This window comes from Embiotoca jacksoni, unplaced genomic scaffold, assembly GCF_022577435.1.
Source record: "Embiotoca jacksoni isolate LCO1_2020_lvr unplaced genomic scaffold, fEmbJac1.0.p SCAF_7, whole genome shotgun sequence".
NCBI classification, from domain to species: domain Eukaryota; kingdom Metazoa; phylum Chordata; class Actinopteri; family Embiotocidae; genus Embiotoca; species Embiotoca jacksoni.
This window is the reverse complement of record NW_027185425.1, coordinates 9,595,207-9,616,446: the sequence shown is the minus strand read 5'-3', so window position 1 is coordinate 9,616,446 and position 21,240 is coordinate 9,595,207. Positions and strand designations below refer to the sequence as shown.

At 39.7% G+C, this 21,240-nt stretch overlaps 1 protein-coding gene across 1 annotated transcript; it reads right to left on the bottom strand.

Moving 5' to 3' along the window:
- Nucleotides 1-288: 288 nt before the first annotated feature.
- Nucleotides 289-8,130, bottom strand: fam8a1a (family with sequence similarity 8 member A1a). The gene is made up of 5 exons (XM_069176714.1): nt 7,598-8,130; nt 7,189-7,309; nt 6,858-6,981; nt 5,895-6,034; nt 289-4,791 (listed from the first exon to the last, which is right to left on the bottom strand). Exons 1-5 carry the CDS (start codon nt 8,016-8,018, stop codon nt 4,647-4,649), a joined length of 951 nt encoding a protein of 316 aa, XP_069032815.1. The 5' UTR covers nt 8,019-8,130; the 3' UTR covers nt 289-4,646.
- Nucleotides 8,131-21,240: the final 13,110 nt, after the last annotated feature.

Sequence of the window (21,240 nt, the reverse complement as noted above, 5' to 3'; positions counted from 1 at the left end):
TCACTCCTGGGCTTTTGTCTTTCTTTTAATCCCTTTCTGTGTCTCACACTTTCTGTTGCTTTCTCTCTCCACTCTGACTCCCTGTGAAATTTGTATTAGAGCCACTCGAGGCGTAATTATTGCTAAGCCTCTCCCGGTTCCCGGCACAGAGAACAACTCATGACTCTCAGCACAAAAACTTGCAACTGAAGGACAAAATGCTGCGACGTACATTTAATATCACGCACAATGGCTGACAAAATGTTTGGATAGTTTTTCCATGCACAGAGATTATTCAACAGAAAGCTAATTTTCTCATTGCCTCAAAGCCATTTGAGGAATTCCATCCCATTTTTTTAAACTCATATCAAGTAGCTGAAGATTTATGGAAGATATTACACATTTATAATTTAGACACTGCATTAACATATGCTCTAACCCTCCACATGTGCTGAAGACCACACACGTAGGCGTAAATGCAATCTACAAATTGATCTGATGATCCCTGACAGCCAGATTTTGGTAGGAATTAGAAAAAGAGAAAATATGCGAAACAGCTGGCATGACAGGAAAGAGAATGAAATTAAAAGAGTCGAGCTAGTAAAAAGTCCTGAATGGTGGCTGTGATTTGTCTTTTGTTTCATTTGTGTGCATGTTGGAGTGAGAAAGTTGGCAAGAGACTGGTGATGATTACTAATTCATAAGGATTAATGGTTGCTATTTAAAAACTACCATTCTGAGAAGAGCCGAGCGAACATTGCGTCTTCCTGCTGGGACCATAAGACAAAATATGCCCCTGGCTAATCTTACATAAACACAGCACATACGAATTAAACTCTACAGCAATTTGGTGGTGGAAATAAAAAAATGTAAAAAAAGAGGGTAAAGGAAGTTATTTCCAAATAACAACTTGCTTGGGTAACTCAATCAATTATTTGAGGTGTTTAATCAAACACAAAACGTTTGCTCGTGTGAGGGAGTCAGTAGATCGTCATGATATATTTAGGTGCTGCATCAGAGCCACCCAGACATGCTGTAGATTTCTTTAATACATCTCATCCATAAGGCTTGTTCAGTTATGACTGACTAATAAGGAGTTCCAGGCTTTATCCCGTGACATGGATCACAGAGAGTCTTCACACACAGCATGGTGGTATCGCACCATTACTGATGTGATCAGTAACACTCAGTAATAAAAAATAAAGAAAAAGCCCCATGACATCCAAGCATCAAGCAAAAACAAGTTCTACCATCCACTTACATGTGCACAATAACACCACTCACTATAGTGGCAAGTTTTATCAATATAATGCATGAACCTACCAAAAAAATGTTGATTCTGCAGCACCACTTGGCTCTGTGAGTACCAACTTAACTGTTCTGGTTCACTGTCCCTCTCAGGGTGTTTTTCAGCCAGAGCAACTCTTCATGTTCTACAAATCAACAGTAAACTACCTGTTCCTACTGCCTACACTAAACAGGAGGTAGACACAGCAACTAACTGGTGAAGATCAGCATTCAGCTGCTAAAATTACAACTTTTTCCACTGGAAGTGTTTGAAGACCTGTATTTTAGCTCTGTTTTTAGAGACCAAAAAACAGAGCTAAAAGAGAGTGAATACTGAACTTGTATTTGCCAGATTGCCGGAAACACGACTCCAAATGAATGTTGCTCTGTAACAGCTGGAGGTGTAAATCAGCAACTTCCGTTTATCATGTCAACTGAAAAGATGATGTGTTAAGTCAATATCCCTGGGTGACGTAACGCAGACTATATTCACACCAGTAAAGCTCTGTCAACATGCTAAGTAGAATGTTGTGCTGTGTAACTTCTGGCCACATGATTTCTCCAGATATTTTAGCTCCAGAAGGGATTTTGACAACAGATGGCTGCAGATGTCAGAGGACAGAAGTCTACTGTTGGACTGTGGGGAACTGTGTTAGTATGGTAAAGAAAAGTCTGCCAAGAATGTGAGTGACAGGGTTCAGGGTTCATGTTTGACATATACCTGACAAAAGACAATACGGGAGAGGAAGTGCGTAATGACAAAAAGACAAGCAAGGACAGGAAAGTAGGCACAGCAGGTAATACACATTTTTGCAAGCCAGCATACATCCCAGGCTTTACTTTTTATCACTCCATGAAAAGTACGTGCAAAAAAATATTTTAAAACTACTGCAAGCAATTACAGCGGGTCCACGCCACCCCACGCAATTCAGACATGAAAGGGCTTTAACCAGTGGTTTGATATACAATGGGATGCATGGCTGGGTTCAGGCAACCTTTCAAAGCACACAGTGACAGGATCGTTGGACCAAGAGGAGTTTTCATCACATTCCTGAGTGCTAAAAGGACGAAAGGTAAACGTGTTCAACATAAATTAATTACATGTTCTGCAATAATTCTGAAATCAATTTGTTTAATCATACTAATTGCCTCGTGGGCATGTCAGCATTTATGAAAGTGTACGTAATAGATGCAATAGAATATGAAATGTAGAAATAAAACATATGTATGCAATTTGAATCAATCATTAACTTGTAAATCGTTTCACACACTATATTTGGTAATAAATAAATTAATGTTACTTTAAATAAACAACTTTCATCATATAAATTGACAATTTTATCCATATTTGTTCGTAATAGAGAATAAAAGTTATTCAACCTCTGCATTTCAGCACCTTTGCAACGCCAACAGTTGAGCCCAAAAACACCTTTTTTACAGCAGCAGAAGAAAAATCCAAACTATTATAAACAACTCTGTTGCTGCTTCGACCTGTAACATTTCCGACATCTAGTAAATACAGTATTTCTGTCTGTCTCAGCCAGTATTGATCTGTGTTGCCCCCATGTGGTGTGACCCCAAGTGTGCAACTGTGGAGGAAAAAAATACTACCCTATTCAACACCAGTATGAAATTCCCTTTTCAACTAAAAGAAAGCAAAGGTGTCATTTACTCTTAACTGGAAGTTGGTCTGTACAGCAATTCAAAGTGACCTTTGTGGTAAAGGCCAGTTATTGACATGAAGTTCCACACAGCATGCCTGTTGTACCCAAGTGTGTAATGTCCTTTCCAGGTCTTTAGGTAAAATCTAATCCATTTAATCCTATATTTGTACAATACATTAGCTCTATCGCCCACTCTCTGGGGCATGAGTCAAAGAAAATTGATTTCTAAATATTTTCGGAATCGGCTGTCAGTTATCATTCGACACAACATTAAAGCATCCTCCACATCTCTGTGCAGGAAAATGCACAATATATAGTATGACCCAACAGAAATAATAAAAAAAATATATCAAACTATGGATTCTATACATTGTAAAATCTAGTTTTATCAATGTCTGAATTTGTTCTTTTAGTGAAAATCTTTTTATTTGGTACAATATGATGGCAACCTTTGCAACAGAGTGTGTTGCATGACATCCAAAGGTAATCTGTTAGTAACCATTCTAGTGAACACCCTATAAAATCTCAAGAAACTATTCACCTCAGCCACTGAAATATTTGACCAAGTTATAAACAATGAGTACTTTAAATGTCTCATTTTAATTTGTATTCTAAATCTTCCTTTGTTTTCAGCTCTGATGTTTGACATTGATTGTATTTCAGTATTACTGAGACAAGCAGAGCTGATGACAAAGGTATAATTCAGCATAATAATACAAACAAAATAAAACTGAAATTACTGGCAGCATAAATCTGGCAATAGCAGTAGCATTCAATAATCAGTTGAGACAAACAGTAGTTCTTTGATGCAAAACAGTTGCCCTGAGTCACAGAAATTACGAGTTTGAAGAAAATATAAGAAGAGAATTTACAAACAGAACTTCTCATGTTTGAAGCACGAGAAGTTTTATCTATACATTTCATCATATCAAAACAATACTTCATCCATAAATATATCCATATAGGCACAAAGAATAGATACAGAGAAGCCTGGCATTTTTCCTTCTGTGAGAGTGCATAAGAATTATCACAATATAACAAAAAAATGATTAGTAACAGAAACATTTGACTCAACATTGTTACCTTGAGAAAAAAAAGAAAGAAATTAATGCATATAAGGAAACGCAGCAAAATAAAGTTGCACCCATGTCAAATTATTCTGAAATGAATTTTTCTGATAGAATATTAAAGATGAATTAGTATCTGTTTGTAGAAAAATTTGACAATCACTGTTGAAAGAGGGTGGAAAGACTTACGGCCTTTTCTGGTACAGCCACAAGGTTTCAGCCAAAAGTAAAATTTATCAATAGGAGCTTTCAGCTTCACCAAAAATAAATAAATTATATATTGTGACATAGCACACATATTTAAATTGACATCACACAAAGAGACATCTCGGGATGTCCCCTCAAACCACCCGTATCAATTTACCAGACTTTGCAATAAGCAAAAAATGAACAATACTTTTGAGGGCGTCCTCGTAGCTTATGTGTCATTTCAATGGTAAAAATTAAATGGTTTACGCCAAGAGATGAAATCTGTTTACATCTCACTTTAAAGTGCAGTCTAAGTAAAGTTATAGGCCAGTCCATAAAACTCTTCAATGTTAGTAAATTTGAGTTAAATAAAATCTTCCGGATACTCGGGACATGCGGTCTTGTCGCACTCTGTTGTTACCCGAGTATTGTGTGTAAGAGTCTGCCAAAAGAGGAGAGGCTATCTGTCCCCTCTGCGCTGGACAACTATGGTCCCCGCCACAATGTCATACACAGTCCTGTTGTGCTGAAAGAAGAGCAGAGTGATGAAGACGGGGAAGAGGAAGGCAATGGAGAAGTTCTTGTTCAACGCTCGCACTGTGGAGCTGTGGAAACAAAGACAACAGGCACAAGACAGAATCAAGTTACCGAGTCCCATTTCAATCAAATGATAATTTAAAAGGACAAATCAAGACCAACTAAGATCTTTAACATCTTAATCAAGCAATTCCACTAAATGCTGGAGCCAGACCCGTCTGCGGTGTAGGCAGTGTAGGCAGTGTAGGCGGAGACTAGGGGCCCCACTTTTAACTAAAAATATTTCAAATTAAAATATATTCAATGCATTATGTTAAAAAGATCAAAGCCTTCTGGTGCCCAGAGAAGAAAGGAGGAAAAAGACGGAGGTAACGTAATCAATGAATAGTTTATATTTTGCTCAATAGTTACAGTTGAGGTTGGAGCAGAATGTTACAAGCTCACTTTAGATACTAGTGACATTTGCTAATTCAATAAATAGCTAGAATTAACATTAGTTTCTCACATGTTAAATTCATTAGTGAAAGTTTCTAAGACACTTCAGGTGTTTGGGAAATAACAACATCATAGAGATCAAGAGAAATACTCTTTTTTTCTTTTAAGTGTGGTACACAAGTCATCGACTGTTTGCCTCAAGACAAAGAAACCCCAAAGACCCCAAAAACACTATTTATCGACTTTTATCGATTGCTTCCAAAAGTAAAATAAAATGCTTCTCCTTTTCTATCCCCCTTTTGAGATTTATATTCGTAAGCTTTAACATTTTTTTTATTATTATTGATTAACTTTGTATGTATAGCAAACAGCATACACCATGGGAGAAGTGCTCATCGAATACAGGGTGTAATTACTCTCGTTGTTTGTGTTTAGAGTATTAGAGGATATAATATGCTATTATTGGCTGTGTTTTACCATCAGTAGCTTTATTTATAATATAATGTGACACCCAATGGTCACATACAGTATACTCCTCTCGTCCCTTCATATATCCTTTTGAAATAATTCAGTCGCACCCCTGTAAATACTGGGCCACCCGCAGACCCCTTCTTCAGGTACGGCACACTCATAGTACAATTCCTCATACTGTCTTGTGTTGTTGAAATTAGTACCTAGTTTGTGCTTTTCATTCAAATAGTAACTGAACAAAAACAAACAATACGTGATCACTCACGATGAGAGGGAGACGTTGGATGCCGGGACCACAAAAACACGGTTTGGTCGCACTAAAGTGGATGTATCGCACGTCACCACCCGCAGGCCGAGCAGGAACTTCCCTGGAGTAGCACCACCAGCACCCCAAATACAGATCGTCTGATCGGACAAGAACGACAAACGTCAGACAGCTTATCACTGGATATGATATCAGTTGCCCAAAATTGTTAAAAACGGCAGACTCCTGAGTATGTTCATAAAATATATAATACAACAAATACAGCTAGAAGTTACTAATGACACCACAGTCTGAGTCAGTTTCATGTTTACACACCACACATGGTGTTACTCCGAGCAGAGGTGCCTGACAGTGCCGGTTGCCCTCCTGGGAAAACAAGCCACCGACGCAGAAGTCCAACAGGAGGCGTGATACATGACTTCATCACAGGCAACTGTGAATGCAACGTTGCATCACTGTCCTCTATGGGAAACAATGTTGTGTTGTAAAGAACTCTGACTTGGCCTGACTCCTCTCATTAACCGGGAGCATGTGGCAGCTCCCACTGAACGAGAACGAACACACTGGGGAATATTATAATGTATTTCAAGTGGAATTTAGTTTTAATTATCAATCAAATTCTGTGATAAAAGGTAATTTGCGTTGAGCGTTTCTGTTCAGGTCGGAAAAAAACCCTGTGCAGCGTTACATTAAAAATACTTAGCATTAAAGAGTTTGTTCACCCACAGAAGGCGTTTCTAAATGTAGTTAGGGGTTAACTGACAGTATTATCTTCATACAATACAGATTTGAATCAAATATTGAGCTAATTTTGCTAATTAACAATACAAAACTTAACTACGTTTGACCAAAAATGACCATAATAACCAAATAACGCTGCTTGATGTACGATTTTTCAATACATTTTGCATATTTATATGACTTAAGTTTGTCATTATCTACGTGATGTGAAATGTGACCCACCTCATAGACGCAGACTAGTACCCTGTAGACCAGAGCTACAGCCATCATCTTCTGTAGGTCCTCCATGGACGTGTTGTCATCTATCTCCTCCACGATGAAGTGGGTAATGAATTTGGCAATGTCCCTTTAAAGAGGAGAGAAAGTAGTTGCTTTGTTAGCACGAATCTGAGGAATGGTGAAATACTTCGGCATGAGAGTAATGATCTCAACTCTTCGGGCATGAAAATTGTCCGTTTTATCTAACTCACAATGGCACATCTGCCGCGTGAGATTTGTGGATATTTGCTTCTTTATCCTCTTGGTTTAAAAGCTGTCTTGTGGCTTTACTCACTTCATACCACTCAGATGCATGATCCACAACACAATAGTGGCCTTCACACAAAACAGGATAAAGAAGTCGACCGTCTCAGCGAGGAACCTCTGGAGAGGAGAGGGGATGGTGTACTCTCGTCCTGTGAAGCAGATGAAAAGACAAGTGATTCAGTATTGCAAAGAAAATGTGATTTCCTCATTACCAAACTCTAATCATTTATGTACAGTCTCAGCTAGATCTGCTGAGAGTCACCAAAGGTTAACAGAGGACTAAGAGAGACCTTGTGTCTAAGCGTATAAGCCTGTTTCATTTATTTAAGCCTCGCTTCCCATCAGACTCATGAGAGAGCTTATGCACAAAAGAACCCCACACATTACTACAGGCTCAAAGACAAAGTAGGCCACGCCACCACACTGAGCCCTCCTACCTGCCTGCGGTGGGTTCCCGTTCTGCTGCTGCTGGGCGAGCCGGGCATCGGCCGCTGGGTGCGGGACCGTGGCCGAGCTCTGCCCGCTCTGGTCACCACCCGGATGCGGAGACGATCCGGGGGAACCGAAAGGATACGGGTAGCTGTACCAGTGTCGTGTGTCAAAAACGTGCTGCTGCCCACTGCCGGAGGTGGAGGCAGGTGTACCCGACGTCTGAGCGCCTATGCCCGGCGGAGGGAAACTGCACGGCGGAGGGAAGGGGAAAGTCGACAGAGCCACCCAGTTCTGCCAGCTGGCGTACCCCCAGTAGTACTGCCACATCCACTGCTGCAGCCTGGCGCAGTAGTCCGTTGTGGCGGCGGTGGTTTGGGGTTGTTGCGTGGCAGTTTCAGGGCCGTTACGGCTCTTGTCTTCCGTCATAGTAACAAATATGTCTGGCCAACTGACAGGGTTGGCGAATTCAGCAGGAAAAGCCTTTTAAACGCCTTTAGCCGTCAGGTAATCCCTCGGGTCAGGAGCGGTCTGCTGTTGTAGCGCAGCGCCAGCTACGTCTGTTTGTAAATACAGGGATTTCCGGTACCGCTCAACGTTACACATTACTCCTCAGAGGGGTGTCAATGTATTATATTTGAATCAATCAAATTAAACAATAATATTTATTTTGGAAATACAGTGTCGGCTTTTTTTTAATGCTTCAGATATCACAAAACCACCACCGTGTTGTGGAAATAACTCGTAACCCCCCCTTTCCCGTCATTAATGGTATGAGCCATTTAAAGGGTCGTTCTGTGTTTTTTTATTTTCTCAGTGTGCAACGTTACTAACCTCTGTCAAGGCACAACATTCACTATATTGTGGTAGCTTGTTGTGCCAAAGTCTATTTCTTACATAAATGAAAAAATATATACTTAAACATTTCACTTATCAGTTTGTGTACAAAAAGATGGAGCATATCGGGCTTTTATTGATCTCTCATTTTATTTTCATTCACTCATTTTACTCTGACCGGCATGTCTCTCGTCTAATTTGATGGTTATGCACGACCTCAAAGTTGTTTTTTTTACTGTGTTGTAGCAGGTCATTTAAGAACAGAAATACTCTATGCCAGTTGTATTCGATATTCATTCAGAAGGTTCTGCAAGGTAAAAGTGGGCAATCATATAAATGAGAGTTCGTATTTAGTTTACTTTTGTCAAACAAACACATGTGCCATTATCACAAAATCTCACCAGTAGCAAATTTGATAGGAGAGTTGTAAATATCTGTTAAACTGAAGGGAATAAATTCTAACTGTGTAGCTTTAACACGTCACATTTTTAACATTTAAGTGCAATTAGAAATTAGCATTGCAGTATTTTGTTTATTTATGAGAGTGGCTCTCTGTGACAAAAGGTGTGAAAATATAAGTAACCTGCAGGATAAACATAAATGTCTTTCCTCTGGTACGGACTAAAAGAGCACAACCTCTCAGACTGCACCACAAGAGAGCAGCAGAGGCCCATTGATCCAAATTCATAACACATCAAATACAGCCAGAACAATACATATACAACAGAATAATCTTTCCAAATATGTTTGTATTGTAGCCTATTTATGCATATTTGTATTAAAGTAATCATATTAAAGCTGGTATAACTTCAGGCTTATTGGAATTTTATGCTCTCTGCTTTAGGTCAGGTTCATTTTCTGTTCATGTTAATTTGAAAAGATTCTCCAGAATTTTTTACCATTTCGATGTATATACCAAGAGTGGGTGGTGTGAGCTTGCAGCTTGCAGCCATATTTAGGAATGCCAAACATCTGAGTGACAGATCAGTAGTCTGTCATAGAGGTCACTGGGCTCAAAAACTCAAAACACTTTAAAAGGTACGGGGCTTTGTCTTTACTTTTTTTTCCCTTTGACTCCACTCTGAAGAATTTTCTCACAATTCTCTTTTCTGCTCCACCTATACTCTTACTTGTCTCAGTCTCTTTCTTTGTCCTCCCCATCTCTCATTTTCCTCCCCCTTCTCTTTGATTAAAGCTGGAGGGGGGCATTATATTTGCTGACTGGGCTGGCCTGACTCTTTGGGTTAGGTGTTAGGTCTGCCAGCTCCAAATGATTGTGCCGGGCCTTGTGAATGGAGCCAGTGAGGCGGACGCCAATCCGACCCCAATGAACGTTATCCCAGTCTACAGAGGCCATACGATGACTGTGCCCAAAAGTAATCGGGTCCAAATAAAAGCTGCGTCCAGCAAACGCTGACCCCCATAGAAACCCGACAACCTGGTGGGATTACTGCTGTGGAGGTGTGTGTGTGTGTGTGTGTGTGTGTGTGTGTGTGTGTGTGTGTGTGTGTGTGTGTGTGTGTGTGTGTTTGGGTAAGTGTATATGCTGGAAGAGAGGTGAATGAATAGGGGATTTTGGGTGACCTGGTTACTGCTAGACAATGTATCACATAGATGAGGAACATTTATTCAAGCAGTGTGACATAGTTTTAAATTTCATTTCATTTGCTTCACCTCAAATCCACTGTACATTTGCACCAACACATCTGATGACTTAAGCAACATATAATGAGCTTAAGGATATGATTCAGCCTGACTCAGCTAATGAAACAAATGACTGTTTGTCACGGATTCAAAAAACTTTTCAAAAAAAACAAAAAGAGCATTTTTTTTTTCTAAGAATGCCCGCAGTAACACAAAACTAAGTATGATCTCATGCTTAGCCTGCAGTAATAATGTCACCGATGTTATTACTGCACGTATTTTAGCTACTTTTTCTGTGTTGTTACCTTTTGAAAAAGTATGTGGTTACCATTGTTAAGATGCAGAAAATGCAAGTTTGCAATAATGACAAATTAAATCAATTCAAGGCAAACCTCACAAGCTCAATACCGTGAGATAAAGCTGTCTTATGGAAATATTGTGAACACTGTCATCCCAGCGGACACACAGTGTGTACCGTATAGGGTGAAATCCTAACTTATGTAATCAGAATGTACTTTTTTGAGTCAACACAACATGTATACAGTACAGTGAAAATCAGGAGATGAACATCATACAGCCGTGTATGAGTGCAGACGTGACCATGGAACCAGGATTTTCCTGTGCCCTAAATTGCACACTTTTTAAAAAGAATTTTAATTTGAATGTCAGATAAGAAGGGCACCAGGGCTACTCAAGTGTATCTGGATGGCTCGGGGCACATGTTCTACTTGTGAGGTCAAGTTTACTGGAGATGCACCCAACACACTCCCTTTTAAATCAACCTCATGATGGAACATTTGCATGCTTAATTTTTCAGTCATGTCACAAGGAATATGTTTCTTTCTGCCATGGCTGCCGCCGCCTGGTGTGTGGAAGACAAGCCCCTTCATTCAGTATGATTTTTTTTTTTTTTTTTGATCATGCAGCTTAGAGACTCTATGCACACTACAGAGAGTGAGACAGACGAAAGAGGGAGTGATGCATTTCCTGACTGCAAAAAGTACACACAGTCCATGGAGTTCCTGTGAAAGAGGTTGCTGTGTCTATACAGGATGGGTACCATGCTCCTAGACATACACTAAAGGAACAAGGTCACCAAATAACCTTAATTGCCCCAAAACACCCTTTTCAACAATTAGTCACTGTATGCCCTGACATGTTTGCGTCCTTGAACATAAAAACATTTTGGCTTCTTTGATGGATGTGACAGATGAACGCAGGCACCTGCCGGCCTCTCCATATGGGATATTTAAAATGCAAAACGGAGGCTAGCAGACATTAACTTGATTACTGTTAATGACTAGTTTGACATTTTGGGAGATAGACTGGAACATCATGTTGATTGTTTGGGGAGAATATTGACACCACTTTCATACCTGTATATTAAGTCAGCAGCCAGTTAGTTTAGTGACGCATAGAGCAAACTATAGTGACATTCTGGTGTATTGTCATCGTGCAGGGACTCTACAGAGTTAGGCCAAGGAAAAGTCCTGTAAATAATCTCTCATAAAACAACGTTGTGCAGTAAGCTGAAGATGAGATGAGATAGCCAAGTAGTGCGCTTTAGAGGTACTGCCCATTTTGTTACGTTTGTTCCAGTCTTCATCCTACTGTAGGTTATTTATGCTAATTGATTTTGTCTCCAGCCTCGTTGTGAATAGATATAAGAGAGTGGTATCAATCACTCACAGCAAGAAATCCATTAGACATATTTCAAAATGTCTCACCATTCTTTCACAATAGAGGTGGTTTGGTGAAAGTATCTATGCAATTTGTTTTGTAATGAAGGCCCTGCTGTCAACAGTCTGAGGATAATAAAGAAAAAAAGAGTTAGTTTCACTTGGTAAACGGAAACGTACAGCTAGCACCCATGAAATCTGAAATTAATGGCCACGTTTTTTTTTTTGTCTTTAGCAGGCTAATTATCCCAACACTGTTCACAGTGGTTAAAATGAGTGACTCCCACAGTTATTTGAAATTTAGCCAGTTTAAGTAAAAAAAAAAAATCTTTAGATAACAGCATATCGCTGGTGTTAGCCAACATGGGTGTGAAACACTTTACAAAAAGCAGTGTCTTGGATCCTCAAATATATCAGTCGGATAAGTTAAGTCGGAAAAATTCCACTCCTGGTCTTGTGGGAATTCGGGGTTTAGGGTTCTTTCCCTGCTGGCATGTAGCCTCGTAGCCCATGCACTGGTTTACGTTTTTACTGTGTACAAAGGTTAAAGCACACTGATTTAGCCCACTCACAATGGGTCGCAGGTTAGGGAAATGAACAAAGAATTTGTTAGTCTTCCAGAGAATGTGGGGAAAGGGGTCACTCATGTCCTGTTTTCAGAGTGGGGAGGGCAGCTGTCATGTGATCTATGTTTAAATTAGTGAGACTGGTGGTCAAAATCCATCAACCAGCTTTATTATTATATGCTATTTCATGTTTCACATTGTTGAGACAGTTCTTAGAAATCGGCTTAATCACTATTATTAACTAACTTCATGCAGAGATCAAGGGGTGTATTATGTTTACAGAGTTGCTCCTTTCACTGGGATTTGTGCTTTCAAATTAGTTTTGTCATCATATCAATAGTATTGTTGTAGAAATAAATACAACTTGAGAGTGTTTAAGAGGAACAACGACTTCATCTGCTGAGGCAGCAGAGTGAAGTTCATGCTACATTTGGCCCAAAAAAGAGAAAAATCCCTGCTTTTCCCCGCAGTGAGAGCCAATTAAGTAAATTATATCTGCTTCCCTGGAGTACTGACAGGAACACCCAAGGGGAAAATGAGGGCCCAACTGCTCTCCCACCAGCTACTGGTTCAAGCAAATCCCCCCCCCCCCCCCCCCCCCCGCCTCCACCAACCTCTCACCCCTCTTCCCCATCCTCCTCCTCGTCACTTTATCCCTCACCTAATTCTCGTTATTTCCTGTGCCTTTACCATCTCAGCACATACTCACCTTTCCCCTACTGTTAGTACACGGTGATAAGGAGGTGACCAGTTTGTTCATGTAACTGCATCAACCCTCCTCTTCCTGTTAATCAGGGTTCTTTTCCCTCTTATTAATGTCAATACTCTTTTTTTTTTGCCCCATTTCTGTTCTACCATTCATAAATGGTACTCTTCATAATATTTATTTATTCAGAACGTACATTCTAACGGGATATATTTCCCAAACTACTAGAATGATGTCAAAAGACGCTTGTGTCTAGCTGAAGCTTCACTTCTCAGCTGTTGTAATGGTTCTGTATAAAGTTTGATCAAGTATGTATATCTCAAAGAATACTAATAAATGTGGATTGTGATACGGAGTCATCATACTTCAAGAATGGCCTATGTTTTTTCATTATTGAACTTTTATTAAGTAGACCAAATGCCCTATCTTGCAATGTTAATGAAATACTTTGTGGATCCACCCTATGATTGGGATCTGCTAAAAAAAATGTATGGGTGCTTCTTTGGCCCACAATACACTCTTTCACCAAATTTCATAAAACTTAGCGCAGTAGTTTTTCCATAATCCTGCTGACAAACAGACAACCCTAACCAAAAACATAACTTCCTTTGCCGTGGTAATTATCACCCAACTCTGTAGTTCCTTTCAACTCTACTGATTATTTTACCACCTTTAAAGCCCGCAACTTTATCTTTGTGGTTTTCTCTCAACTTGCCACACAGCAAATACAAATCCTGATATTTCCCTTAGGAACAGATAAATACAGCGTTTAAGAACAGTGAAAATTAGACTTGGACAACACAGATTGAATCAACTTTAAAAGCTGGTATTTCACTTTTGCTTCTCGTATTTCCCACAAGTGGTCAAAACATCTTTTAAACGACCACCAAAGTCATAAAAAACATCTTGAACACTACAGAAGTTTAAATTTATCAGTTGCTCTGAATTAGATAATAATAAACAAACTTTTACTTTGGCAGAAATATTGAATGGTGACCTAACTTTACAATGCTTCACAATGCTTTCAACACCATTATTGCTGGATGTTACATCTTCAATGTTTACTTCAAGTAGATAACGTTGTCATATTTATGGTTATAGTTAAATTTTAAATTCCATCAGATCTCATTTTAAAAACTAAACTGCTTTCTGCTGTTTCCACAGCTCCCTGTAGAGCAACAAATTATTTCAGAAAAACCTTTTAACGCACTCAGCAGTCCAAATGATAAAGCTTCCTCTGGATGTTTCAGTATGTCTCACATTAACCTTTTAGTCACATGCTCCAGTTCTCTCCCTTCTACTTTTTTCCCCATCAAAAGAGCCTGACAAGACAAAGAGCTAACTAAAGAGTCGACCCACACAGGGGATTTGCTTGTTTAACGTGCAGCTGTGCATTGTGAGGAAGGCAGCTGAAGTTTTCCCGATGAGTTTCACAAGGACGTCAGTTCAAACAGCTGTAAACCCACAGACCTCAGAATAATGATAATACAATTAATGAAAACACATACAGCTCAAATAGTTAATACAGTTTTACTGACAAACTCACACTACCATTAGTATCTATCAGTTGTCAAGAGATGTTACCAATTACATGAAAACTTGATCAGCTCTGTTTAGGAATTGAGCTTTGTGCTGGCTTGATACATCTTGCCTGAAGGGTTAAGGGAGGTTTGGGTTATGGCTGTTTTCAAGCCACTTGGCGAAAGGTCAGCCGGTGACTAATGGCTTCCGCTTTCCTCCCGCCTGTTAGAGCCTGTGGTTATCTCTCCAGTGCATTGTGGGGAAGTGCCTGTTGCCTATATAGCACGTCTCAAAGTGTCTATCAGGCCAACTTTCCTGATGGCCCATTGTTTTTTCAATATAAGTTTCCTAAGCAGTCCAAATGGTCTGTGCTCTGTCGGTGGTGAAAAAAAACAACTGACATCAATTACTGAATGTATATATAGAAGTACTCATGCGCTTACTGTAGATAAGGACTCATGTCACTTTTTTTTTCTTTTGGCTAAAGTAAGATGACATATTTGGCTGTATGAGAATCCCAGAGACATGACCCACATACTGACTCTTTATACATTTTACAGCTACTGTGAACTTTGAAAAAAATCCTTTCAAGAACTGACAAAATGAACACAAAAGCATAAAACTGAAAAGAAGTATAAAGTCTGAGATTCAGTCTCTCACTCCTAACCCTTTTTTGCTTCTGGTTACATTATGAATAAAAAGATGTGAACCATTGAAACCAGGGCAGACAGACAGCATAGTGTAACTTTTAAAATATCAACACCACTTAGCCATACCACCTGCAGTAGAAGGTCAGTGTGTCTGTGTACCATACTTATGGCATAGAAACCACAACAATACATTACTTATCCACGACTCTATCCACTTAAATTTCTTGAAATCTCACAGCGTGCTGTATTGTCTGGCACAAATCCCGTAGAAAGGTACAGGCAAAGCTTCAGACTGTAATATCTGCTGTGACTCCTGAACTCAGCAACGCGGCCTCTTTTCTTTAGAAGGTCATGAAACACGGTCACATATGATCTTTGAAATGTCTCAAGAATTGCTTTCATATGCTGCTTTTAATGCTTTAATGCTAAACATTCGCAAATAATCATTTCAAATGTATATATCACATCTTAGAACATAAATAGGTTTCTTTGATCAGCACATTCCTTTGGGCAAAGTACAGTATGACGAATGCAAGGCCCTTTTGGTTTCACTGATATGATTGTGTAATATTGTAGTGTTTGCTCTCCCTAACAGAAGTTTCATTCATGCTCTTCATGCTGCGGCCATAAAATAAACTGCTCTGCATGTTACAGAGTCGCTGAGTTCTTTCTGTGAGCGGACCACAAAGAATGCTTGATGTGACAGAGGCCATTCTACAGTGTTACTTCCCATCTGGCTTAACACGGACATGCATATATTCAGCACAGATGCACACCCACACACTGATTTTAAACATCACCCCATTCCTCGCTCCTCCCTCTCTCCATCACCCCCTCCAGATTACAGATCACATGTCCTATCACACAGTAGTGGTAGTGGAGGAGGAGTGGATAAGCCAAAAGCCCAGATACCAACCTTTCCTGACTTTCTTAATGTTTTTTAATAGAACGTAAATGCATACATACATGGACAAGACAACAGACCGGTAATCATGCTTGTATATATACATAAAAAGTTCAGGGTTTAGATTGTAGTGATCTCTGGGGGGGAAACCATTGTGTACGGTCTGGTTTGCATAATCTCACTTTAAAGATTTCCACCATCCTTCCTGTGAGCAATACAATCGGTCGCAGGGGCCTCATTCTAAGCTAAACTTTGACAGGAACTCGTGCTGGGATGACTTGAAAAACAGTGATTATTTGTGTTGTTCTCAAAGGCAGAAATTAATTTCCAAATGTATAGTACAGAGGCCTTTCGAAGTTATATTTTGAGCTGCTTCCGTGTTCCTTCATCTCAGAGTGAGCCATCCGCTTTATCAGAAATATATTTTAAAGCTGAAACACCGAAAACATTTTCAGTTTCTCTAAATGCTTACGCCTAACCCTAATCCTAACCCTAATCCTAACCCTAATCCTAATCCTAATCCTAACCCTAATCCTAACCCTAACCCTATTTAGTCCAGATGTCTGCACAGAAATCTCTGATCCAAAACAGTGTCCCTGCCTTTTTCAGCATTTTATGGCAATAATAAAACAGCGTGCCTTGTGAGACCAGACAGAGCCCAGCTTGCATAACACTCAGAAACTTGTTGATGCACTTGTGATTAGTATAACTGGATTGCGAGGTTCACTGGAAAGAAATCTTGTTGCATAGCAACCAGCCTCCCCTACAGCTCCGAGGGGCCTCAGCACACATAGTTGTGTTCAGCTGTTTGGTTGCCCTGGAGACTGATCTTGGGTCAGCATAGGTGTCATATAGGTCCTGTGGAGAGGACTGAGATAAAACTGATGTGTATTAAGTGTTTTCAGTGAATGTGGAAGCATACTTCACAGAAACTCTCCTTAGAAAGCAGGTGGAGGTTGACCTCAAGGTCATCCCTACCCTTGAGCAGAAACCGAAGTCTAAAACCACTGAATGGGAGTGGGATTTGATCTGTAGTTACAGAAAAGATTGTCTGCTCATTCTGTTTTTGTTTCACGTTTCCTGAAACCAAAGACATTCAGACTCAACAACAAGTCACAGAGAGATAGTGGGTGTAAAGTTTTGTGAAACTAAAGTAGTCCCAACTTGTTGCTGCTGCTACTTTTTGCTTCATCATTTTAATAATGACACATTAAGTTACACTTTTCAACTTGTGGATGAAAAAAAAGGTTGTTTTTGAATTTCAAAGTGTAACCTCAAAAGCATAATCATTAACAAAAAGTGTAAAACCCCTCAAAACATTGTTGGAAGTTTTAGAAATACAAATTCTAGACATTTCAGCCAGGTCACTTGTCTTAATCCTCCCGATCAATTTCTGCTGAATTCATCTCCTGAATTCAAACATTACAGTCACACAACTAAATGAAAAATCGTCTTTTCTCGCAAGAGAAGAGTGTGAATAAAGTGCTGATAAAGGGGATTATCCACCTAATCCTCCTTATCTTCACATTTGTGTAGATGTGAAATTAAACAGGACCAATTTTGTCTCTGATTCTGTTCTGTTCTTTGCGGATCAGATTGTTGTGACTGAAGTTTCACTGGCCCAGACACCACACAACATTCTTACGCTTCATACCTCCTACCATGTGGTTCAGCATTCCTTGGCATTTAGCAAGTATCTCGCCATGGAGGCAGGTCCTCCTCAAGCAATGGCTAAAAAGTAAATAAAATATAATCACTCTTGACATGCAATCGTGTAATTATTGCCAGGTTTGTAATTGTTTTGTACACATTTGTAAATGCACTTTGGTTGTCCAACATAAAGGAAAGTAAAAATCAATCAAAGGAGTCACATGTCATGTGTTGCACGAGAAATAAAGGTTATATATCATACTTTTTTTTGTGTGCTGTTGATCCCCTAAAACATGAAAGGTGTTTGTGTTTGACAGAGTTTAAGTTAAGGACAAGCAGAGGAAGGGTGTCAACGCTAAAGCTCAAGTAGAGCTTTCCAGATGTTATGCGAAGGATGTGAGTTCATTCTTCAAGCCCGAGGTCAACAAGATATATTTGTCTATCAGGCTTGAGAACACACAGACACACACACACTCAATAAAACATATGCAGACAAGCAGCATTGCATTGAGTGCATGGTGTCAGAGTCTCTTTCAGCAACAAATATGTGACAATACATTCATATTTTCTTCAACATCATTTTAAGAGAGATGCCCTTATTGGAGAACAACAAACACTGAAGGTCACAACTCCTGTGTTTCTCCTGTGATGCCCTTTGTTTTCTTTACTTCCTTCCCTGCCGGTTCACCCTCAATGGGCTTCTCACTATCTTTCTCCTTCCTGAAAACTTTCCTAATTGCACTGTGAAACCACTCTGCTGATGTACGGTTTACCTCTGCAAACTGCGGTCAGCGGAGGAAGATCAGGACCTTTCCTCTCCAGTGGAATACCTCCCTCTCTATCCTGTTTGGTCACAGGCTAACAGAGTATTATTTCAGATGGTCAGAGGGAGTCTCTGACTCATACACACTGTTAATGTTTATGGTTGTAGTGTTTTTTTTATACGGTACATCTTCCACCAATCTGGTCGCAGGGAAAAGGAGACAGATTTAGTCATGAATGTCTGTGATCGGTTTACTTGGGCGTATTTGGTCCTGAGCACGTTGACACTCACAAACACACATAACAGAGCAGATGACAGTCAGCTCTACTTGTTGTTCTTTGAGTCAGTGTGTTTTTCACCTCTATGGAGAATAATGTTACTTGCACTGGCATTTTTAAGGTCCTCACACACACACACACACTCGACAAAAATATAAACAACACTTTTGTTTTCGCTTCCATTTTTCAGGAGTTGAACTAAAAGATCTTGGACTTCTTTTATGCACACAAAAGGTTTATTTGTCTCACATTCTTTTTACAAATATGTTTATTGGAGCCACTTGTTCGTTCAATAGTTTTCTAAATTTCCTGACCTGGTTTCCAAATTACATTTTAGATAATGAAGGAAAGCCAAGTACCATTGATACAAGATGTCTGAGATGAAAACAGGGAGCTGGAGATCTGCCCCGTTCCCTGCAGTTATTCAAACAGAGTGACGTGGATGCCTGTGGTTTTCAAGCAACGCACCTGTAAGTCAATCCATAGCAGATGTGATCTGTTCTCTCTGGCTGAGAAAACGTTGACATACTGTTGGAGTACTTTTTTATAATGCACACACCAAATACACAGCTTTTTGAAGTGCAATAGCATGAAGATAAAAGCAGCTCTTCAGGTGAAATTTAATCAGGATTTATTTTTTTCAGAGGTGATGTGAGTTAGAAGAGTTAACGTCTCTCACAGGAGAAAGTAGTTTACAAAGGTTTGGCTGTTGAAAGCTCAATTTCATGATCAATAATGAAACGAATGACAAAGGATATACAACATACATGCATTTACCCATTTATTAGGTACACCAAGTACTAAACTAAAACTAAGGTAGTGTAATACAACAGTACCAGCCATAAATCATTAGTTTATGAAGGTCACTCTATGATGTTCAGTTTCTGTTTTAGATAAGTTTTAATGCAACTGCATGGTCGTTGTGGAAGATTGAATTTGCAGTGCTGCTGAACTGCATCACACGATGAGGTGTTTCTGTTATTAAGTCCACCCTCAGCAATTTTAATAGGGTTGACAAAATTACAGGAAAATAAATAATTATTTTGGTGGAAAGTTATTCTTTTTTGGTATTCATCACATTCAAGTCTCTGCAAGATGATTTATGGCACAGCAAAAAAATAAATACCTGGTATTTTTTTCTTTGTATTGTACATGTTCTATTTTCTCTGAGCCTAGACTAAAAAAAAATGTTATATCTAAACAATACAAAATACAGTCAAATTTCTGAAAATGCATACAGTTTGTGGCACTGCCAGAGGAACCTGTTTGGATGAACAAGCATTAATTTGCTGTTAGATCCCCACTGCTTCCAGTTTCTAAAGTACAAGACACACAGCACCGTAGATCGTATCTTCACTACATTTTGTAGAGAACCCAACGCTCCAATTTGGGAGCTCTGCGTGACCCCAGGTTACCTGTATGTCATAGTTTGTACTAATCCAAAATAATAAAATAAAAGGTTGAGTAAAAAATTAACAAAAATTTGACACAGGACCCCCTCAACAAGAAAGATAATATAGCCATAAGATTTCCTGATAATACAAGACTCAGTTGATATTGTAATATCGTGGTGCAACTGCCCTGATAATCTTGAGTGTAATCAAATAACCAAATTGACCTTGAGGATTTTGAGGCTCCTGGAGTTCTGCAGCTAGCTTTGCCCAGTTAGTGATCCAAACTGGGCTGGAGCCACAGTGTTACGTTTCTTCTTTTTGTAATGGATGGGAACATACTAAGTGAGTGAATTTGTACCTCATTTAACTGATTCAGACGAGTGCTGTGTGTTGTGCTGTAAAAGGCCAGGGAGATTACAGTGATGCTTTTGTTTCCCAGAGTTAACAAATGGCTCCCCATCTGTAGAAGTGAAATGTCTTTGAGGCACTAAAAAACCAAGCCAATGACACACTAACACAGCTCTAACACATTAACCTTTGCTGGCTGTCCACTGTGATATTCTCATTCACTTGGCGTCTCACCAGAAGTTCAAACACTGTGTGTCCTCGACTGCCGCCAGCTCTATTGTCCAGGCAGAAGGGAACAAGTGTTTTGGCCCACAATTCCACCTGGTTCAGCTGTTTTGGCCATCAACGGCAATCAGTACTATCGTCCTCCCTTTTCCTGTCATGGGAAAGTGGCCGTAGCCTCTCGAACAATCTCCCCAACACACAAAAACTTGACCAGCGGCCAAAGGGTGGGGACGTCTGCAGGGACGGCCCCTGATGCTCCATGTACTCCCGCTGCCAGTACATGTGCAATGGGAAATGTTCAACCTCCCAAAAAGGAAGAGGGGACACATTTCCCCACTGACCTCGCTGCATGATGCTCTCAATACTTCGAAAGAGGTCACATTCCTCAGAGTCCCTGCCAACACACATCATATATCATCAGGATGGCAGGATGGTTTGCTTCTTGACCTTTCAGTAGGGGATGTGTTGGGATCTTTTTCGTTTTGT

Bases quoted from the DNA above. Each gene is read 5' to 3' on its own strand.
- fam8a1a (XM_069176714.1), bottom strand. From the start codon at position 8,018: ATGACGGAAGACAAGAGCCGTAACGGCCCTGAAACTGCCACGCAACAA. The intron at 6,982-7,188 runs GTGAGTAAAGCC...TCCTCTTTAAAG, and splicing joins ATGCATCTGAGTGGTATGAA to GGACATTGCCAAATTCATTA. The intron at 4,792-5,894 runs GTGAGTGATCAC...TTGTTTCCACAG, and splicing joins TCCAACGTCTCCCTCTCATC to CTCCACAGTGCGAGCGTTGA.